We start from the raw sequence: 18,923 nt of genomic DNA on the forward strand, positions 1-18,923 counted from the left end.
TAAAACCACACCCAAACTGAGGATAAAAGATGTGCTGATTTAGCCTAACCCATATAATCATTTAGCATTCTGCTAAATGATTTTTTTGTCTTTATGTAAACTGACATCTGGGGTAAAAGCACAAAGAATGACCTAAAGGTTTTGATTTTTCTTAGTAGCAGGGGTGCACCATTGTCAATGCTGGTATTTTAAGTGTCTGGGTAAAAAAAATAAAGCAATCATGTAAGACACACAGCTCTAAAATAAGAAAATAAATTAAGCTAAAGAGAATGCTAAATACATAGTATACAGAAGCTAAGAACACTACAAGGGATGGTGTGGCTCAATGTAAGGTATTTTCTAACAGGAGACAAAGGGGAATTCAGGAGCCAGCCAGACCACACTTTGGGTCAACTAAAAAATGTTCAAAGACTTAGTAGAAAAAACCCAGAAGGTAAGGCAACAAACATTAACCACTGGGCCTCTAGGATCTGATAAGCCCAGTTCTAGTATAATTCAGAAAGGGGTCATCCTGGATTAGGAAAAAACATCTGCTTTCGGGTAAAAGCAGCACCACCTGTTCCCAGGTTGTATTCAATATTACTATTCAGCTCCATTTACTTCAATAGACCTGAGCTGCAAAACCACACCCAAACAGAGGACAGGAAAGGTGCCGTTTCTGTAAGAAAGTAGGCTTTTTTTTTTTTTAAGCCTGGACAACCCCTTTAATAAGAGAACCAGCCAAGGTACTAAACTGAATATATAACTGCTTTCTACCTGTACAATATCATAAGGTGTGCTTGGTAAAATTTCCAACAATAATCCTCTAGATAACAACAATTGCCCCAATTTAATAATCAGGATTGTAAGAAATGAACTCTCTGCCAAAGTTGGTAGAATAAATGCATAATTTTATGACGTGGAATAGTGCACTCATCCTGCATGTGAGTGGAACGCTCTACCTTGAGAAAAGTCTGCTCTAGGTTTGCAAGTCTTCCTGTGGTCAGGAGGGAAAAAGCTAGTAAAACAACGACAGTCAGTGACATTACTTCTGAGTTCTCCTTGCTGGAGAGGCTTTGGCCAGTAGTGTAAAATACACAGACAAAGGAAGTTGTAGTGACATCTGTAGAATAGGAGTAGGCAGCATGGGCAAGACGATAAAGCTACAATTTTCACAGATTCGGCACATGATGTACCTTCTTAGTCTGAGGTTAAGGTGAAAACCTCTACAGTCAGTTTATTTTATTCTGTAGAGAAGTCCAAGTAATTCTATGAAAACAGAGGTCAGTTGAACTCCTACAGATCACGACCACGAGTGCCCAAACAAGACATGGGTCAGTCCCTTATACAAGAGAGGCTAAAGGCCATGTCAGTGAATTGGCATAACCTGCACAGATTATACCTGCTATATAAAAGGATTATGTTTCGGACAGCTGGAGCTGCTAGAACACACTTCACAATACATACATGAGTTGGCTACAGACTTCAGTTTGACAGATGGGAGCATGCAATTCATAAACAGGACTCAAGCAGAATGGTTTGTGGAATCCATCTCACACCAGCAGGGTACAAATAAGTTAAATTAAAATAGTGTACTGAGGCATCAAGATTCTTCCTTGAATTAAAAGATAGATGGCCAGTAAAGGCATTGGACTTAAAACTGCTGATGTATGTACTGGCATAGTTAAAATATGAAAAAGGATTGAAGGCCACGTATAATCTGTGCGAGTAGGGTCCAGGCATCCAGATCTCTTTAGCAGCGTATTCCTGGAAAAACTCGTAAAACACTGTGGGACTCCGGACAGGGTGCTAACAACTTCATTTCAGTCTCTCTATAAGTCCTTGTGATAGTCCAAGCTGTAGGAGCTGATTTGTTGGGAGGTGAGCAAGGTGAGGGAAATATTTTATCAAGTTCTCCCAACACAGTTCTAGAAGACTGGGGACAACAAGCCAGATTTTGAACAAAGATCCAGTCCGCTTATTCTGCTGGATATTAACCACTCCTCCATGGATATACATACAGCCAGCCTAGGAAAAAAAGAAAAAAAAACAAATAAAGCATAGATATTTTAACATCTATACCTTGGAAATCACAAAACTTTGATATTAAAAAAAATATATATCTATACTAATGAACAAAAACTACTATTTGGGGGAATAAAAAGGAGTAATTTACAAAATGTGAAACAGATGAAGTCTCCAGCACCTTTCTTTTGATATTAGTGACCCATGTTTTTAATCAAAACAGTCACTAGGATATGCTACCCCTTGTGATTGGTTGGGGTCCAGCACATTAGCACTCCAGTGCTTTCCTGAGACACACCAATCCATGCACTATGCAGTTCTGTCACCATAATGCATGAAAACACTGAAGGGGCTACAGTGTTAAAGAATCAGTCACTAATAAAAGGGAACCAGTCACTGAGTTTCATCTATCTTTTATAAAAGAGCAGCATAAACTCCAGAATCTCGGATTACAATGATTAAAGGGGTTGTCCGGCGATAAAAAATTATTCACAGAACGCGGCCACGTCATCAGCTGCTCAGCTGCGATTGGCTGAGCACAGTTATGTTCAGCCAATCGCGGCTGAGCTTCGGATGACGCTGCAGAGGGCGGCCAGCACTCGGGAAGATCCGCTGGCCGCCCGAAGAAGACGTCACTGCTGAGGATCGGAGACAGTGGTCGGCACGTGACAGGTATGTATAGCGCACCACACTTCCGGGTACACGGGTGGGGGGTGGTGGGACAAGGGGAAGGGGGCCATTCACAAACATAACATACATTACAAAGTTGTATAAATTTGTAATGTGTGTTATTCTGTGAATAATTTTTTATCGCCGGACAACCCCTTTAACATACATCTTTTTCATGCAGCCATTCTGATAAAATGGTTCTAATAACCACAGGCAGGGCCGTATTAAAGTGACTCTGTACCCACAATCTGACCCCCCCTAAACCACTTGTACCTTCGGATAGCTGCTTTTAATTCAAGATCTGCCCTGGGGTCCGTTCGGCAGGTGATGCAGTTATTGTCTTAAAAAAAACAACTTTTAAACTTATAGCCCATGCCAAACGGGCGTGGCTTAGAATATCTGTGCCCTAACTTTGCACCACCCCTCCGTCCCTCCTTATCATTAGGAATGCCACTGGAACATTTTCTCCATGCTGAACATTTGCACAGGCGTCTTAACGATCAAGCCCATGTGCCAGGCTGACACAGCTGACGAATAGTAGGAAATCTGCCTGGAGCTTTCCTAATGATCATAGAGTAGAGTGGTAGAGTGGTAAGTAACAGTTCCGGCGTCACATTTAACTCCGCCACACCATACCGGAATTATATCATACCCCCCTCAAAAGGACACCAGATTTAAATGGCAAGTTTAAAGAGGAGGTGGAAAAAAAAAAAAAGTTATTTCTTTTACCCTGCTTCCCGATGCTGCCCTAGGCAGGGGACCACAGGGGTCTAGTGGTAAATACAGCCCTGACCACAAGGAAATTAGACCTCCCCATTATGTGTATCAGTAGTCCCTGACATTTATTAACCCCTTCATGTCAGTAATGTGTATATAAACGTTCCTACCGCACATAACTGTACAGTAGGAATGTATATATACACATTCCTGACTTCAGGGGCTGACTGATGTGTGTGGGACTGCTGCAGTGAGAGTGGTCCCGCACACATCACTGTGTCCAGGGCTGAAGATGCTGCTCATTAACCCCTAAATCGCTGCGATTTATAGCAATTACGGCATTGAAGGTACTCAATGACTGGACAAGCTCCTGTCACTGAGTGATCGGGACCCCCCGACAGGCCTGTCGGATCGGCCCTCCATGCATAGAGTCTGCTCTCGGGCAGGCTCTCTGCATAGATCACGGATAACACTGATCTATGGCATAGCATAGATCAGTACATGCAATTTAATGATTGTATGTTTTACAGTAAAAGTAAAAAAAAAAGTAAAAAAAAAAATATATTTAAATTTAAAAAGTATTAAAAAACCATTATAAACCCCCCTTTCAATAAAGGTTTAAAATACCCCCTTGCCAATTATAAAACATAAAATATTTTTTTTAAATAAACATATTACATATCATAGCGTGCGGACTTGTCCCTGCACGGTAAACTGCGTAAACGGAAAGAAAAAAAACCAAAGATTAATGATTTTTTTTTTAAAATAAAAAGCGATCAATTTTTCTGTTACACCAATATAATATAAATAAAAAAGATCATGGCACAAAAAAAAAAATGACACTCCAACCAGCCCTGTAGGCAGAAAAATAAAAGCGCTATGGCTCTTAAAAGGCGGGGAGGAATATTGCATTTTTTGGACCCAAACATTTGTGCATCAATGGGCTCTGTCTTGAAGGGTTATATTACCCACAGCGGTTTGCACATACACAGTACAGACAGAAGGTTGTCAGTCAGCGGTGGGAGGGCTTAGCTTGGTTTCCTGCTTATTCTTAGAATGGCAGCATGAAATGATGAAATACATTTTTTGTAATCTGTCACTAGTATAAAACCTAGTGACAGATTCCATTTAAGGGGCTATTTCCATCTTGGAACCATTTCAAAACATTTATGCAAACTTCTACCATACACAATAACACTTGTCTTGTTATCAATATGTAAAAGCTTTGTCATTCTCGCTGCTCTCAGCACAATTGACGGTCTGTGCCAACTTGATACTTCTAGAAGTCAAATAAACCCTATAACAGAAATGGAGGACATACCGGTGTCACCGCTGCACAGTGGAAGTATGCTGGTTCGGGCATCACGGCAGGAAGTCTTGTCCACTTAAAGGTCTGCAGGTTTAGCTTCCAGAGATCACCCAGTATAACCTCTCCATTGTAACCACCACATATAAAAACCTCTAAAATGTAAAAGAACAAGAATAGCACAGTTTACCTGACCAAGATCATTGAAAAAAGGATCAGAAAAATTAGTTTTTTTCCCCATAACCACCACCACAGGTTTTGTTCTGTACTATATGAGCAGCCAGGTGTGGTGCTGTTTTTTTTTTGTATTTTCTTTATTTAAAACAAAATCAGCTATGTTGCTCTAGAGCCAGACAACCCCAAGCACAGTTCTGCAATCAGTAAAGCCCCTATTCCACAGGCCGACTTGAGGAGCAAACGAGCGATGTTAGCGCTCGTTTGCCCTTTGTTCACCACTCGCTGCAGCCGCTATTCCACGTGTCTGCAGCGAGGTGGTGAGTGCGGGAGGAGCCTCGGGGAGCTGTCCAGGTCTAGATCGTCCGGGCAGCCCATAGCATATAACAGCAGTCTGCTGCCGCCGCTCCTATTCTACGGAGCGACGGCAGCAGATCGTTGCTGTATAAGTCGTTTGTTTTTCAACATGTTGAAAAACAAATGACTGCAGTGCTGCCAAGTTAATCCGCCCCTGGGTGCCAGCACTGTAGGATCACATTACCTTCTACAGCACTGGCTATGGGACCCTAAAAAGCAAACAATGCTCACACAAAGCACAGGTATAAACAGCTTACGGAACTGTCTGCACTCGAAATGTGCTGCTATTCAGAATCATAGCCTGCTATGAAAGGCATTCAGAAACTTTATTTGCACACTTCACTGTAATAGTTTGTATACTGTGAATCCGCCTAGAAGGTGGTTTTTACCATGCCTCTTCCAAACTCAATCCACTAGTAAATAACATATCTGGCATTTAAAAAAACAAACACTTTTTTTAGGTAGAGTATATGCACCAGACAAATTTCTTGCCTGGCTAGCAATTTCACTATTGTGGGACAGAAGTTACATCAAAAGCTTTGCTTACCATGTTTTATTTGGACACAGCTATGACATCTTCTGGCAGCTGGAAAACCTGGAATGATTAGGTAGTCACATGTTCAGTACACATACACTACGATGATCTGTATTACAGCCCAACCAAGATTTTTACTGTGAAACTACATGAATCAGCCAGGCAGGGATCCCATTATGTACTTCATACACTTCAAGAAACATGGGCAAATACATACATCATTATACCCCTTGTGTCATACCTCAGGCATTTCATTTTAAAATTCCTAAATATCTGTGTCATAAACCACAGGGAGCATGAAACAGGGACACCCCTGCTATTACAACAATGTATGAAGAAGAACGTCTTAAAGCCCCATTTCCGGCTTGTGTTATTACAGTCATCCTTGTAATAAAGGAGGCTGTCCCCGTGTTTATATTGTGTGTGGTTGGGCATCATGGAACAACTAACAGGTTCCCTTTAAAGGCCATACAAAACCTAATGATAAGTAAACAGGAGATACAGTTGACATCATTGTAAGTCAGTCCTATAACAAACAGCCTTAAGTAAAAATCATATTGAGAACACAGGGTTTTTTTCCTGCCAATCTCCATTTTCAAAACATTAGCCACTGAGGTTGGGGCTGAATATCATGTGTGTTCTATTGCAGACAATGCATTGAATTTTTTTTAGCTAAGCCTCGCATTTTTTACTTTTTCAGAGAACTCTTAAATGCCAGGTGTTAGCCTTACCTAGATTTTCGTGTGGCTTGGTTGGAATGTCCTCCCAAGTGTTGGTTTCAAGGTTATACGCATGAATCTGGTCAGAATTGGTTGAAAACAAGAGAAAAACAAAGAGGCATGTCAAATCATTACAGAGGCTTTTACATTTAATTTCTTATAGAATGTTTCTATAAGATTCTGGGACACAATTAGTGATTTCCACTTCAAATACCAGCGTCAGAGACAACAAAGCCGGCTTTATTCACATTGACACATTAAGAGTCTGTGTGAAAGTAAAATAAAGTTACCTTGTCTAAAGAGTAAGCAGTCCATGATGTTCCACCTCCTAATACATAGATCCTCTGATTATCATGTGCTATTTCATGCCTATACCTGGAGAAAAACAAAGGAAAAAGTGATGGGAATGTCTGTGCCCCTGCAGAGATGCAGTAATGGTGTAGGCTAGCTAACAAATCCTCTAAACTGAAAGACGTTTGTCCTGGTATATATATATTTTTCTGTATATTTACAGCTTAAGGCTGGGTTCACACTACGTATATTTCAGGCAGTATTTGGTCCTCTTGTCAGGTCCTCATAGCAACCAAAACCAGGAGTGGATTGAAAACACAGAAAGGATCTGTTCACACAATGTTGAAACTGAGTGGATGGCCGCCATATAATGGTAAATAACTGCCATTATTTCAATATAACAGCCGTTGTTTTAAAATACCAGCAAATATTTGAAATTAAATGGCGGCCATCCACTCAATTACAACATTATGTAAACAGAGCCTTTCTGTGTTTTCAATCTACTCCTGGTTTTGGTTGCTATACAGCCTCAAATATACGTAGTGTGAACCTAGCCTTAAGCTAATCCAATATGACAATTGTGAAACCCTTCTACCTAGAAATCCATTGAATCATCTATGCTGTATTTCTTTTTGCTAAATAACAGTTATTTCTAGAAACTGCCAAACTAGGAAAAGATATCAGTTTCTGTCAGAAGGTGACAAAGTGTAACCACATACATGGGAAATGCTATTTATACTGCTTGAATGTCTTCTGTGATTTCCCCCCCATATTCAATTAATAATCTCTCCCACTAGTATTTGCGACACTAGAGACAGTCCTATTAATCTGCATACTTTCTCACACAGGGTTTTTAAGGTGGATGTTAGTGTTTTCACCCACCCCCTTCCCAAGCATTTACGAAGAACAGCTGGAGCACCCCTTTAATGTAGGTGACGGTTAAAGTCACCCATGATGATTGTGGGGGATTTCTGGTGAGAGAAGTGTAGCAGCCAAGTAGTAAACTGATCAAAAAAACTTGATGTCAACTTGACTTGATGGTCAACAAAATGGTTACACCAGCCTTATTGTTGCCTTTAAAAGGGCATAAATGTAACTACACTTTAATATATCCTTCAATAACCTCAGAACACATATCTCACACCATTCTCCTGCATCTACAACCACTCAGCAGCTGTTGATTTCTGGTTTGCTGCCACTGTACACTACTGGTATTGTACTGGGTGCTGCTGTATACTGATGGGCTGGTGTTGGCTGCAGAAAGCACCATATTTCTCTTTCCCCGCAGTTTTGTTAAAAACACCCGACAGAGCATCTATGATTTGGCGCAATTAATTTATCTAGACAATAGACCCCCCCCAAAGTTTACATCTAACAATGTCCTGGTGTCCAGACTAACATAGTGGTGGAGATTTGGCCTGTGTGCTTAACATGTGCGCTACAGATAATTGGGTTTTACAAAATACTGTACTTTCACTCATTTACAAGCCCATTTTAAGTACCCCCCTCCTTCAAGTAACTTAAAGGGGTTGTCCGGCGCTAAAAAATTATTCACAGAATAACACACATTACAAAGTTATACAACTTTGTAATGTATGTTATGTCTGTGAATGGCCCCCTTCCCCGTGTCCCACCACCCCCACCCGTGTACCCGGAAGTGTGGTGCGCTATACATACCTATCACGTGCCGACCACGGTCTCCGATCCTCAGCAGTGACGTCTTCTTCGGGCGGCCGGCGGATCTTCCCGAGTGCCGGACGCCCTCTGCAGAGTCATCCGAAGCTCAGCCGCGATTGGCTGAGCATAACTGTGCTCAGCCAATCGCAGCTGAGCAGCTGATGACGTGGCCGCGTCATCAGCCGCAATTGGCTGAGCACAGTTATGCTCAGCCAATCGCGGCTGAGCTTCGGATGACGCTGCAGAGGGTGGCCGGCACTCGGGAAGATCCGCCGGCCGCCCGAAGAAGACGTCACTGCTGAGGATCGGAGACCGTGGTCGGCACGTGACAGGTATGTATAGCGCACCACACTTCCGGGTACACGGGTTGGGGTGGTGGGACACGGGGAAGGGGGCCATTCACAGACATAACATACATTACAAAGTTGTATAACTTTGTAATGTGTGTTATTCTGTGAATAATTTTTTAGCGCCGGACAACCCCTTTAACCCTTAGAGAATCGGGCCAATTTCAATTTTTGACTTTTCGGTTTTTCCTCCTTGTGCTTAAAAGGCCATAGCAGTTGCATTTTTTCACCTAGAAACCCACATGAGCCCTTATTTTTTACGTCACTAATTGTACTTTGCAATGACAGTCTGATTTTTTTTCATAAAGTACACTGCGAAACCAGGAAAAATTTAATGTGTGGTAAAATTGAAAAAACAAAAACGCATTTCTTTTATTTGTTTTTTTTTTCGTCTTTACACCATTCGCCCTGGGGTAAAACTGACTTGTTATATATGTTCCTCAAGTCCTTACAATTACAACAATATGTAACATGTATAACTTTCATTGTATCTGATGGCCTGTAAAAAATTCAAAACCATTAACAAATATATGTTCCTTAAAATCGCTCCATTCCCAGGCGTATAGCGCTTTCTTTTATCCTGTGGTCTATGGGTCTGTGTGAGGTGTCATTGTTTGCGCCATGATATGTTCTTTCTATCGGTACCTTGATTGCACATATGCGACTTTTTGATCGCTTTTTATTACAATTTTTCTAGATTTGATGCGACCAAAAATGTGCAATTTTGCACTCTGGGATTTTTTTGCGTTTACGCCATTTACTGTGCGAGATCAGGAATGTGATTAATAGTTTGGGCGATTACACACGCGAAACATGTTACCAAACATGTTTATTTATTTATAACATGGGAAAAGGGGGCGATTCTGACTTATTAGGGGAGGGGGCTTTTTTTTTTTTTTTATCAATAAAAAGTGTTATTAACAGTTATACTAGCAGCCCCCATGGGGACTTCTAGTATAAGTACACTGATCTCTCATACAGATCTATGCTGCATAGATATGCACCATAGATCAATGGCATGGCGATCGGACCGTGCCCGCTAATAGCCGTGATCCCGGGCTACAAGCGTCACTTGGGACCACGGTGGTTCAGAGCACGGCCCTACTCTGAACACATGGAGGCGGCCCTGGACGTAAGAGTATGTATATTATGATATAAAAGTACCTACCTTTCCTCTGGTAAATCACAAGGTGGGTTGTTAGGCTTCAGCTGCACCCATTCTCTAGTAGAGAGGTCTAATCGATGTAGATCTGTACTGTAAATATAGCCAGTTGTTCCTCCAAATACATATAGGAAGCCATTTATAATTGCCATTGCCTGAGATAAACCATGCAGGGGAAAAAAACAAAACAAAAACACAACTTTAGGCACAAGAGGCTTTAAAATTTTTTTAAAAATTAAGAGGTCAACCCTTGTTTTGTGCACTGGTTTCTCAGTCATTTGCACAGTCCATGGATCACCCGCCATGGATTCCGCAGCTCGCACCCGCTGGTCCCATAAGCTTCATTCTATGACCGGATTCATTCTTTGGACAGCGCAATCTGCCAAACCATAGAATGAAGCCTATGGGACCAGTCGAGATGTGTGCGGCCGCAAAGTGGAGTTTTGGTAGGGTGCGCATATCCTTAGATCCTATTACATGAAGCTATGTGCAGCTGACAGTGGATTATCTTTTAACATGTTTAAAGTAACCTCGTTGACAGATTGCTGGTTATTACATGGGACAATATCTGCCCGATTTGACAGATAATCTCTGTTTTCATAGGACCTTATTTCTGTATGATTATCGTCCCATGTAAATCATACGAATTTAAACTATCGTCCTGTGTCAATTTAGATCTGGCCCCAAAATCATTGTTAATCGTTCGCTGTAATTCCGCATTTGTTCACTAATCGTTCAGTGCAATTCCAAATTGTTCCTTCTTTTGCTGGGATCAGATGGAGTAAAGATCGCAGTAACAATCATAACTAACTTCTATTCTGTGTAACATGGTGAACGATTTCAGGTTAACAATCTCCTTAGCAATTGTTAAAAATCGATTCATCTAATAGGACCCTTAGGCTATGTTCTCACCCAGTACTTTTGCTCAATATTTTGCAACTAAAACCAGGAGTGGATTGAAACCGCAGAAAGGCTATGCTCACACACTGTTGAAATTGAGCGGATGGCCGCCATTTAATGGCAAATAGAGATGAGCGAACCTCGAGCATGCTCGAGTCCATCCGAACCCGAACTTTCGGCATTTGATTAGCGATCTGCTAGATCGGCGCTCGTTTACTGGGCCTATTACACGGCCCGATAATCGTTTAACAAGGGCTGCAAGGACATAGTTACTGATGTTCTTGCTTAGGCTGGGTTCACACTACGTATATTTGAGGCTGTATTTTTGAGGCTGTATAGCAACCAAAACAAGGAGTGGATTGAAAACACAGAAAGACTATGTTCACATAATGTTGTAATTGAGTGGATGGCCGTCATTTAATGGCAAATATTTGCTGTTATTTTAAAACAACGGCTGTTGTATTGAAATAATGGAAGTTATTTACCGTTATATGACGGCCATCCACTCAATTTCAACATTGTGTGGACAGAGCCTTTCTGTGTTTTCAATCCACTCCTGGTTTTGGTTGCTATGAGGACCTGACATGAGGACCAAATACAGCCTTAAATATACATAGTGTGAACCCAGCCTCAAACTGTATACTTTACCTATCCACGCTCCAGGGCTGCTCCTGCGCGCTCTAGCTTCAGAGTGGCCTGTCAGCTGACAGGCTGCTCAGCCACTCACAAGCCGAGACCGCCGCAGCCTGTCAGCTGACAGGTCGCTCTGAAGCTAGAGCGCGCGGGACCCAGGGAGAAGCGGACAGCAGGAGCAGCCCTGGAGCATGGATAGGTAATGTATATAGTCAGTCGTTGGCTGCACACCGCTATTACACGTAGCGGTGCACGGTCAGCGCCCGAAAAATATAGGCTCTAACCTATATCAACGATCAGCCGATGATCGTTGTCATCGGCTGATCGTTGTATTTATTATACGGAGTGATAATGGGCCCGATTAAAACGATTATCATTCCGTGTAATAGTACTCTTCGAAAATCTGCCTTCAGGAGACTGGAGCTGGATTTCTGGCAAAAAAAAATTATAAAAATAATGTGTATATGGCAAACTTGCTTTATGTCACATGTACTGTTGATTTAAAATTTTGAAAGTTATACCGACAGGTACACTATAATACAAAACTGATTTAACCATAGCTTTTCATAACATATCCCTTGAATGGAGGCCATTTTAGCTAAGTAGTGATTGATGCATTAAACAAATGCCCCTTTAACCACAGGCAAAAATGGCATGCATTTAACACATATGACAACCGATAATGTTTATGCTAAATAAATCTCTATTTGTTTATTGCTGGAAAGACTCCACAGCCTTTGAGTCTCTGAAATGTCTAAAAGCCAATAGCTGTAGCACACTCAACACCAATGGACAAAAACAAACAAAAAAGAAAAACAAACACACAACACACCTGGCCATAAATGCGGTTGGGTTTCTTTCCATCACAGTTTAGCTTCTCCCATCTCTTATACTTTACATTACAGACATGAACATCATTACCATTGCTTTCACCAAATGGGATCCCAGTGCCTCCAAACACCAGGAGATTGTATCCATGTAAAACCACTACAAAAGTAATAGAGGGGGGGAATAAATAAAATAAAACACGTTAAATCACTGTACTATTACTAAACAATAGCAATTGGCATTATAGCTATAGTTTGATAGGATGCTATCATGGGGGCTCTGCTTCCTTGATTTAAAGAGGTTTTCCAAGTGATTAATAAAAAAACTGCCTAAAAAAGGGAAATGACATTATAAAACATACATTACTACCACTTCAGTCCTTTCTGCTGGTTTGCGTTTGGCTAGTTGCAGCAGTGATTTGCCAGTATGTAGTGTTGTTTTTCCACCTAATACGTCGAGCTAGAAATTTATTAAAGGCCGCATGAGGTGATTAGAGGAGTTTTATGGACCAGGTGGGTGATCTCATGACTTTACACAGAGATTTATCTGACTGAAAGACTGAAGTTTCTCCTATTTTCAAATCCATTCCCGGCTTTGGCTTCAAAAATCTGTCAGATAAATCTCTGTGTAAAGCCACCCTAATAGATAAATGGTGCCAGATGTAGAGGTGTAAGGTTATGTAAAAACTTCCAACTAGTCAATTCACACCAAGCAGACGCTATGGCCACCAATGATGTCCAGGAGAGCGCTCTGCATCAGTCACTGTTACCCTTGGTAGTGGTGACATTACAGTGTGGGAAGGTTTGTCTACTTAATACAGAACTGCCCTACACATCTTCATGGATGACAATGCTCCATCTCATCGAGGTTGCATCATTAGGAAACGCCTGCTGGAGACTGAAGCACCTGACATGGAGAGGCCTGCACTTTCTCCAGACCTGAATTCTATGGAAAGTGTGTGTGTGTGTGTGTGTGTGTGTGTGTGTGTGTGTGTGTGTGTGTGTGTGTGTGTGTGTGTGTGTGTGTGTGTGTGTGTGTGTGTGTGTGTGTGTGTGTGTGTGTGTGTGTGTGTAACCTCTTAAAGGACAACTCCCGCGGGACCCCCCCAAAAAAAAAACCACAGACACCATACTCACCATCCCTCCGGTGACGATCGCCACTCCATTTGCCCGCCGTCCGCCTCACCGTCACCGCCATCCGCCGTCCAGCGATGTCTCTGATTTCCGGGTCCTGGGGATGGAAAAGGCTGCCAGTGCGCTTGCGCACCGGCAGCCTTTTCATTGGCTGGAGCGCATCACATGGCTTCCAGCAACCTCAGCCAATCAGGGCTGACGAAGCTGGAAGCCATGTGATGCGCTCCAGCCAATGAAAAGGCTGCTGGTGCGCATGTGCACCAGCAGCCTTTTCCGTCCCATTCACTCTCTATGAAGACGCCGAGGAGGAAGAAGACCCGGACCGCCCCCCCGGCTCTGACGTCGTCGTCACCAGATGCCGCCTGGGAGAAGAGGACCGTGACGATCGTAATAGGCAACGTATATATTCTTTAACTTCCGGGCGGGGGGGGTCGGGGGTCCGAAAGTGGGGGAAGGGGGCCAGACTGGGTATTTAACCACATTACAAAGTTATATAACTTTGTAATGTGTGTTAAATAAGCTAAAAAATTTTTTTCGTGGGAGTTGTCCTTTAAGAATTCTGAATTTATAAACAATTGTTGTTGCCAGTAATGAAACCCATATCATCCCCATTTGTCTCCAAATGCTAAAAAAATTTTGTCTTCTAGGTGTAGCGACAGATCCACTGACACAAAAACAGTGATGCATAATAACGTGTTATTTTATCCATAAAATATGAGAAAAGGCAGCTCAGAATGAACCATCAATGTAAATAAACTTTACTGCTGGTTTAGAGTATTATACACACCCAAACACACAACTTTTACTTGAAGTGTAGCCATGCACAATTTGTTGCTTTGATGTAGTAGTCCTTTCTATTGTCACACTTTTAATACTTACATGACATGGATGCAAGTTCCCTTGGCATGTAACCATCTGTCCCCATTTGATGCCATGTTCCTGTGGCAAAGTGATATCGCCAAAGCTCTCTAAAAAGAGGGTAATCTTCATTTTCTAGGCCACCTGATTCATCATAGTCAGGGTTATAGCCACCAAATACATATAAATTAGTATTATCAGCCACACATCGGTGTCCACTTCTTGCAGGAGGTGACCTGCGACCTACGAAACACAGATCCCAAGAGAAGGTAATAAACAAGGGGAAAGTAAGAAAGGAAAAGGATGACCTAAGCTCTACAAGACACCACAGTTATTGAGTCACATATAGTACATAGTAATCAAACTGTAATGGAGTAAAAATACTGCATCATCAAATATTTCTATATATCGGAGGGCTTGGTAAGTTTATTGGTGAAAGATATACCAAGACCTGACCCATACAATAATGGACATGCAGGGTTCTTACTTCTTAAAATGTAATATTAGCCATTATTCACAATTTTCATATTTTGCATTTGTAAAGTGGGTCTAAAACACAGAACACACAAAATGGAAACATTTATAAAAATGATTCTTTGTTTTGTATCCACTCTCGCACAGAGATTCAGTTTCCCCGCTCCTGGCATTATATTGATACATCATGCCGGGCAGGGAAACACTACATTACAGGGCTTCCCCGTATATAGTGCCTGTAATATACGGGACGTGAGAATAAGCACTTACAAAGGACAGTATATTCAGGTGATAAAATCGTAAATTAAACAAGTGAATCCATTTCAAAATTAACATTACAACTCTCACAGATTGCAAGCCTAAGAAGTAAACACACCATTAGATCAGCGCTTCTTAATTCTAGTCCTCATGGCCACCAGCAGGTCAGGTTTTGGGGATTTCCTTATTATTTCACAGTTGATATAAAATTATACTCTGTGAATCAGGTATTATCACAGGCGTCCTTTGTATAGGATATCCTCAAGATATGATCTGTTGGTGAGGCCATAAGGACTGGATTTCAGAAGCACTGGTTTAAGTCACCTAGAAAAGTCATACTCTGAGTTTAACTGTAGACACTAAAGCCCCTATTCCACGGAGCGACAGTCGTCGATCGCTGCTATATTAGTTGTTTGTCTTTCAACATGTTGAAAGACAAACGACTAATGATCAGCCGACATCGTTCATGTCAGCTGATTGTTGTGTTCTATTACACAAGACGATTATCGGCTGTAACGGATAATATCGGCCAAATAGGCCAATAATCGCTGTGAGTAATAGGGCCTTAGTGTATGTAGTTTTAGGACTGCCTTTTTGTGTTTATAGATTACTCCATTATTTTAATAATTAAAGTATTCACAAGAACTGCACAAACGCTCAACACCACCATTGGATTCTATGGGGCATCCATACCATAATTCCTAAATAACATGTAAGTGAAAGCTGACCTGCTAAATTGGCGATCGCTTACCAAGCATTTACATGGATCGACACTTATGCAGCATGGGCTGCAGGGACATTGTCAGTCTGGCTTCCTTCAATTTTTCTGGTTCCTCGCACAGCCACCGCTGGCACTTCTGAGATGTCTCTGAAGCGACAAGCCGCTCAGCTAATCACTGGCTGAGACGAGAAAGAGCTGTGGCCAGTGATTGGCTGAGCGGCCTTTCATTGCAGAGACAGCTTCAGAAGTGGTTGCAGTGGGAAGGGAGAAACTGGAAAGACACCAGGGAGCGTGGAGAGGTAAAAGTATAGTTTTTATAATTTTCTCTGCACTTTCATCAGCCGCCGACCTCCTATTACACAGTGCGATGCACGGTCTCCAGCAGATTATTTTTAAACCTGCTGAAAGACAACACTCAGCCGATGATCACTATCTTTATTACACGAGGGGGATATCTGCCTGAATGGAAGGATAATCAACTTGTGTAATTGGGCCCCAAATCAGATTTTCAAACAGCTAGAGATTATATTTTAATCTCCAGTGCTGCACAGGTCTTATTCTGGCTTAGCAACATGGCTCAAACATTAAATTTGCACAATGGTTTAAAGAAAGGATGGAGTGGAGAGACCACAACATTCAGTAATATTCCAACTATACAGTATTAAAACAGAAAATTATAAAAACACAAAACCAGTCTGTAGCATATTGTACTGCACTTATAACCCCCCTTTTTAATCATCTGTTACACAGTTTTTATATACAGCACTATAAATTATGTATAATTTAGTATATACTTATATAGATACATACTTACCCAATTGGCATTGAAAGGGAATGTGTCATCAGAAAATTACCTATTGTTAAAATCATGGTTTTACATGGTGTCAGACCGGAAAGAAAATACCTGGTAAGTACTGGAAGACTTGAGATTTTTAAATAAAAGTAAATTAGAAATCTATATAAAACTTTTTGAAAACAGTTGATTTGAAAGATTCCCCCCCCCCCCTTGCTGGACAAACCCTTTTAAAGGGGTTGTGTATGTATGTATTATATGTATTTATAATTTACTTCTATTAACCCTTTGAGGACCAGGCCCAAAATGACCCAGTGGACCGCGCAAATTTTGATCTTAGTGCTTTCGTTTTTCCCTCCTCCCCTTCTAAGAGCTCTAGCACTCTCAGTTTTCTATCTACAAGCCATGTAAGTGCTTGTTTTTTTACAGGAATAGTTGTACTTTGTAATGGCGTCATTCATTTTACCATAACATGTATGATGGAATTCCAAATATATTATTTATGAAGATATAAATAGGTGAAATCGTAAATAAGAATGCAATATGGTAACGTTTGGGGGGTTCCTGTGTCTACGTAATACACTATATGGTAACAGCGACATGATACTATTACTCTATAGGTCAGTCCGAACACAACCATATGCAGGTTACACAGATTCTCTAATGTTATATATGTATTTTTTTTATGAAATCCTTTTTTTTTGGCAATTAAATATTAATAAAATGGGCCTATTGTGACGCTTATAACGGTTTTATTTTTTCACCTACGGGGCTGTATGGGGTGTCATTTTTTCCGCCATGATCTCTAGTTTTTATTAATACCATATTTGTGAAGATCGGACGTATTGATCACTTTTTATTGATTTTTTTAAAATATATAATGTAACAAAAATCGGTAATCTGCGCACTTTTTCCCCTCTTTTCGTGTACGCCGTTTACCGATCACAATGACGCTTATTATATTTTAATAGATCGGACAATTACGCACGCTACGGTATATTATAGGTTTATCTCTTTATTCATTTTTATATGTTTTATTTATATAATGGGAAAGGGGGGTGATTTAGACTTTTATTGGGGGAGGGGCTTTGGGGTAGTGTGTGTGTGTTTTGAACTTTTTTTTTTTTTTTTACACTTTTGAAGTCCCTTTGGGGGACTTTTACATGCACTACTCTGATTTTTACACTGACCATTGCTATGCCATAGACATAGCATTGATCAGTGTTATCGGCGATCTGCTCATTGAGCCTGCCTGTGCAGGCTCAGTGTAGCAGATCGCCGATCGGACCGCACGGAGGCAGGTAAGAGACCTCCGGCAGTCCGTTTTACCGATCGGGACCCCCGCAGTCACACTGCGGGGGTCCCGATCGGTAAGTGACAAGGGGACTACCCCTATCACTTACACTTAAACGCCGCGGCGTTTAAGGGGTTAATGACACGCGGCAGCGTGTCATTACCGGTGAGGTCCCGGCTGCTGTTTGCAGCCGGCCCCCACCTGCTATGAAGCGCGCTCCGCTCCGGAGCGCGCTTCATAGCGGGAAAAACACCCAGGACGTAAGGTTACGTCATGGGTCGTCTGGGGACAGACTTCCATGACGTAACCCTACGTCCAGGGTCGTCTAGGGGTTAAAAAATCTTAAGTTTTCCCATACTTATTAGCTACTGTATGTCATGCAGGAAATGCTGTTTTATTTTCAGCCCGACACAGTTCTCTGCTGACATCTCTGGCCAAGACAGGAACTGTCCAGAGCAGGAGAGGTTTTATATGGGGATTCATAGAAAACCAAGACAAGAGTTCCTGTCTCGGCCAGAGATGTCAGCAGAGAGCACTGTGTCAGACTGAAAATAAAACATTTCCTGCATGACATACAGTAGCTAATAAGTATGGGAAGACTTGAGATTTTTTAATAGAAGTAAATTACAAACCTATATAAAACTTTTTGATACCAGTTGATTTGAAAGAAAAAGTTTTTCAATGGACAACCCCTTTAATGTTAGGCCCTGAAGATGTAGCTATGTCTTAAAAGCCAAGTACAATACACTTTACAAATGTAAAATCAAATCTCACAAACAGTGGCTGTATCCACACGTCCGTAGATTTTGCGGACCTACGGACGGTGAATGCATGCAATGGATTGTTTCCCCGCTGTCACTACAGCCGCTGCGGAGATTTAAAGAGTTCCCCCCTTTGCCGGCATGATACTCACACATCATGCCAGGCCGGGAAACAATTCATTGCATGCAATCACCTTCCGTATGTCCACAAAATCTACAGACGTGTGAATGCAGCCTAAGTCAGTACTGATCTTGGTTTAACTTAGTGGGTCCAAAAGATGAACCTGAAGTCAGTAAGCTCAGCTGCAGGTT

The 18,923-nt window shown here is 41.6% G+C and overlaps 1 protein-coding gene across 2 annotated transcripts in view; it reads right to left on the reverse strand.

Moving 5' to 3' along the window:
- Nucleotides 1–410: 410 nt before the first annotated feature.
- KLHDC10 (kelch domain containing 10) overlaps nt 411–18,923 on the reverse strand; it is a 40,746-nt gene continuing 22,233 nt past the window's right edge. For both annotated transcript variants that reach the window (XM_069979241.1, XM_069979247.1), the window contains 8 exons: nt 14,332–14,553; nt 12,324–12,478; nt 9,965–10,113; nt 6,772–6,856; nt 6,494–6,560; nt 5,775–5,822; nt 4,712–4,851; nt 411–2,007 (listed from right to left, as the gene is read on the reverse strand). In XM_069979241.1, coding sequence (XP_069835342.1) covers nt 1,798–2,007; nt 4,712–4,851; nt 5,775–5,822; nt 6,494–6,560; nt 6,772–6,856; nt 9,965–10,113; nt 12,324–12,478; nt 14,332–14,553 — 1,076 coding nt within the window. In that variant the 3' untranslated portion in view covers nt 411–1,797. The remainder of the gene's footprint in view (nt 2,008–4,711; nt 4,852–5,774; nt 5,823–6,493; nt 6,561–6,771; nt 6,857–9,964; nt 10,114–12,323; nt 12,479–14,331; nt 14,554–18,923) is intronic.

The sequence above is a fragment of the Dendropsophus ebraccatus genome, chromosome 1 (genome assembly GCF_027789765.1).
Source record: "Dendropsophus ebraccatus isolate aDenEbr1 chromosome 1, aDenEbr1.pat, whole genome shotgun sequence".
In the NCBI taxonomy this organism is placed as follows: Eukaryota; Metazoa; Chordata; class Amphibia; order Anura; family Hylidae; genus Dendropsophus; species Dendropsophus ebraccatus.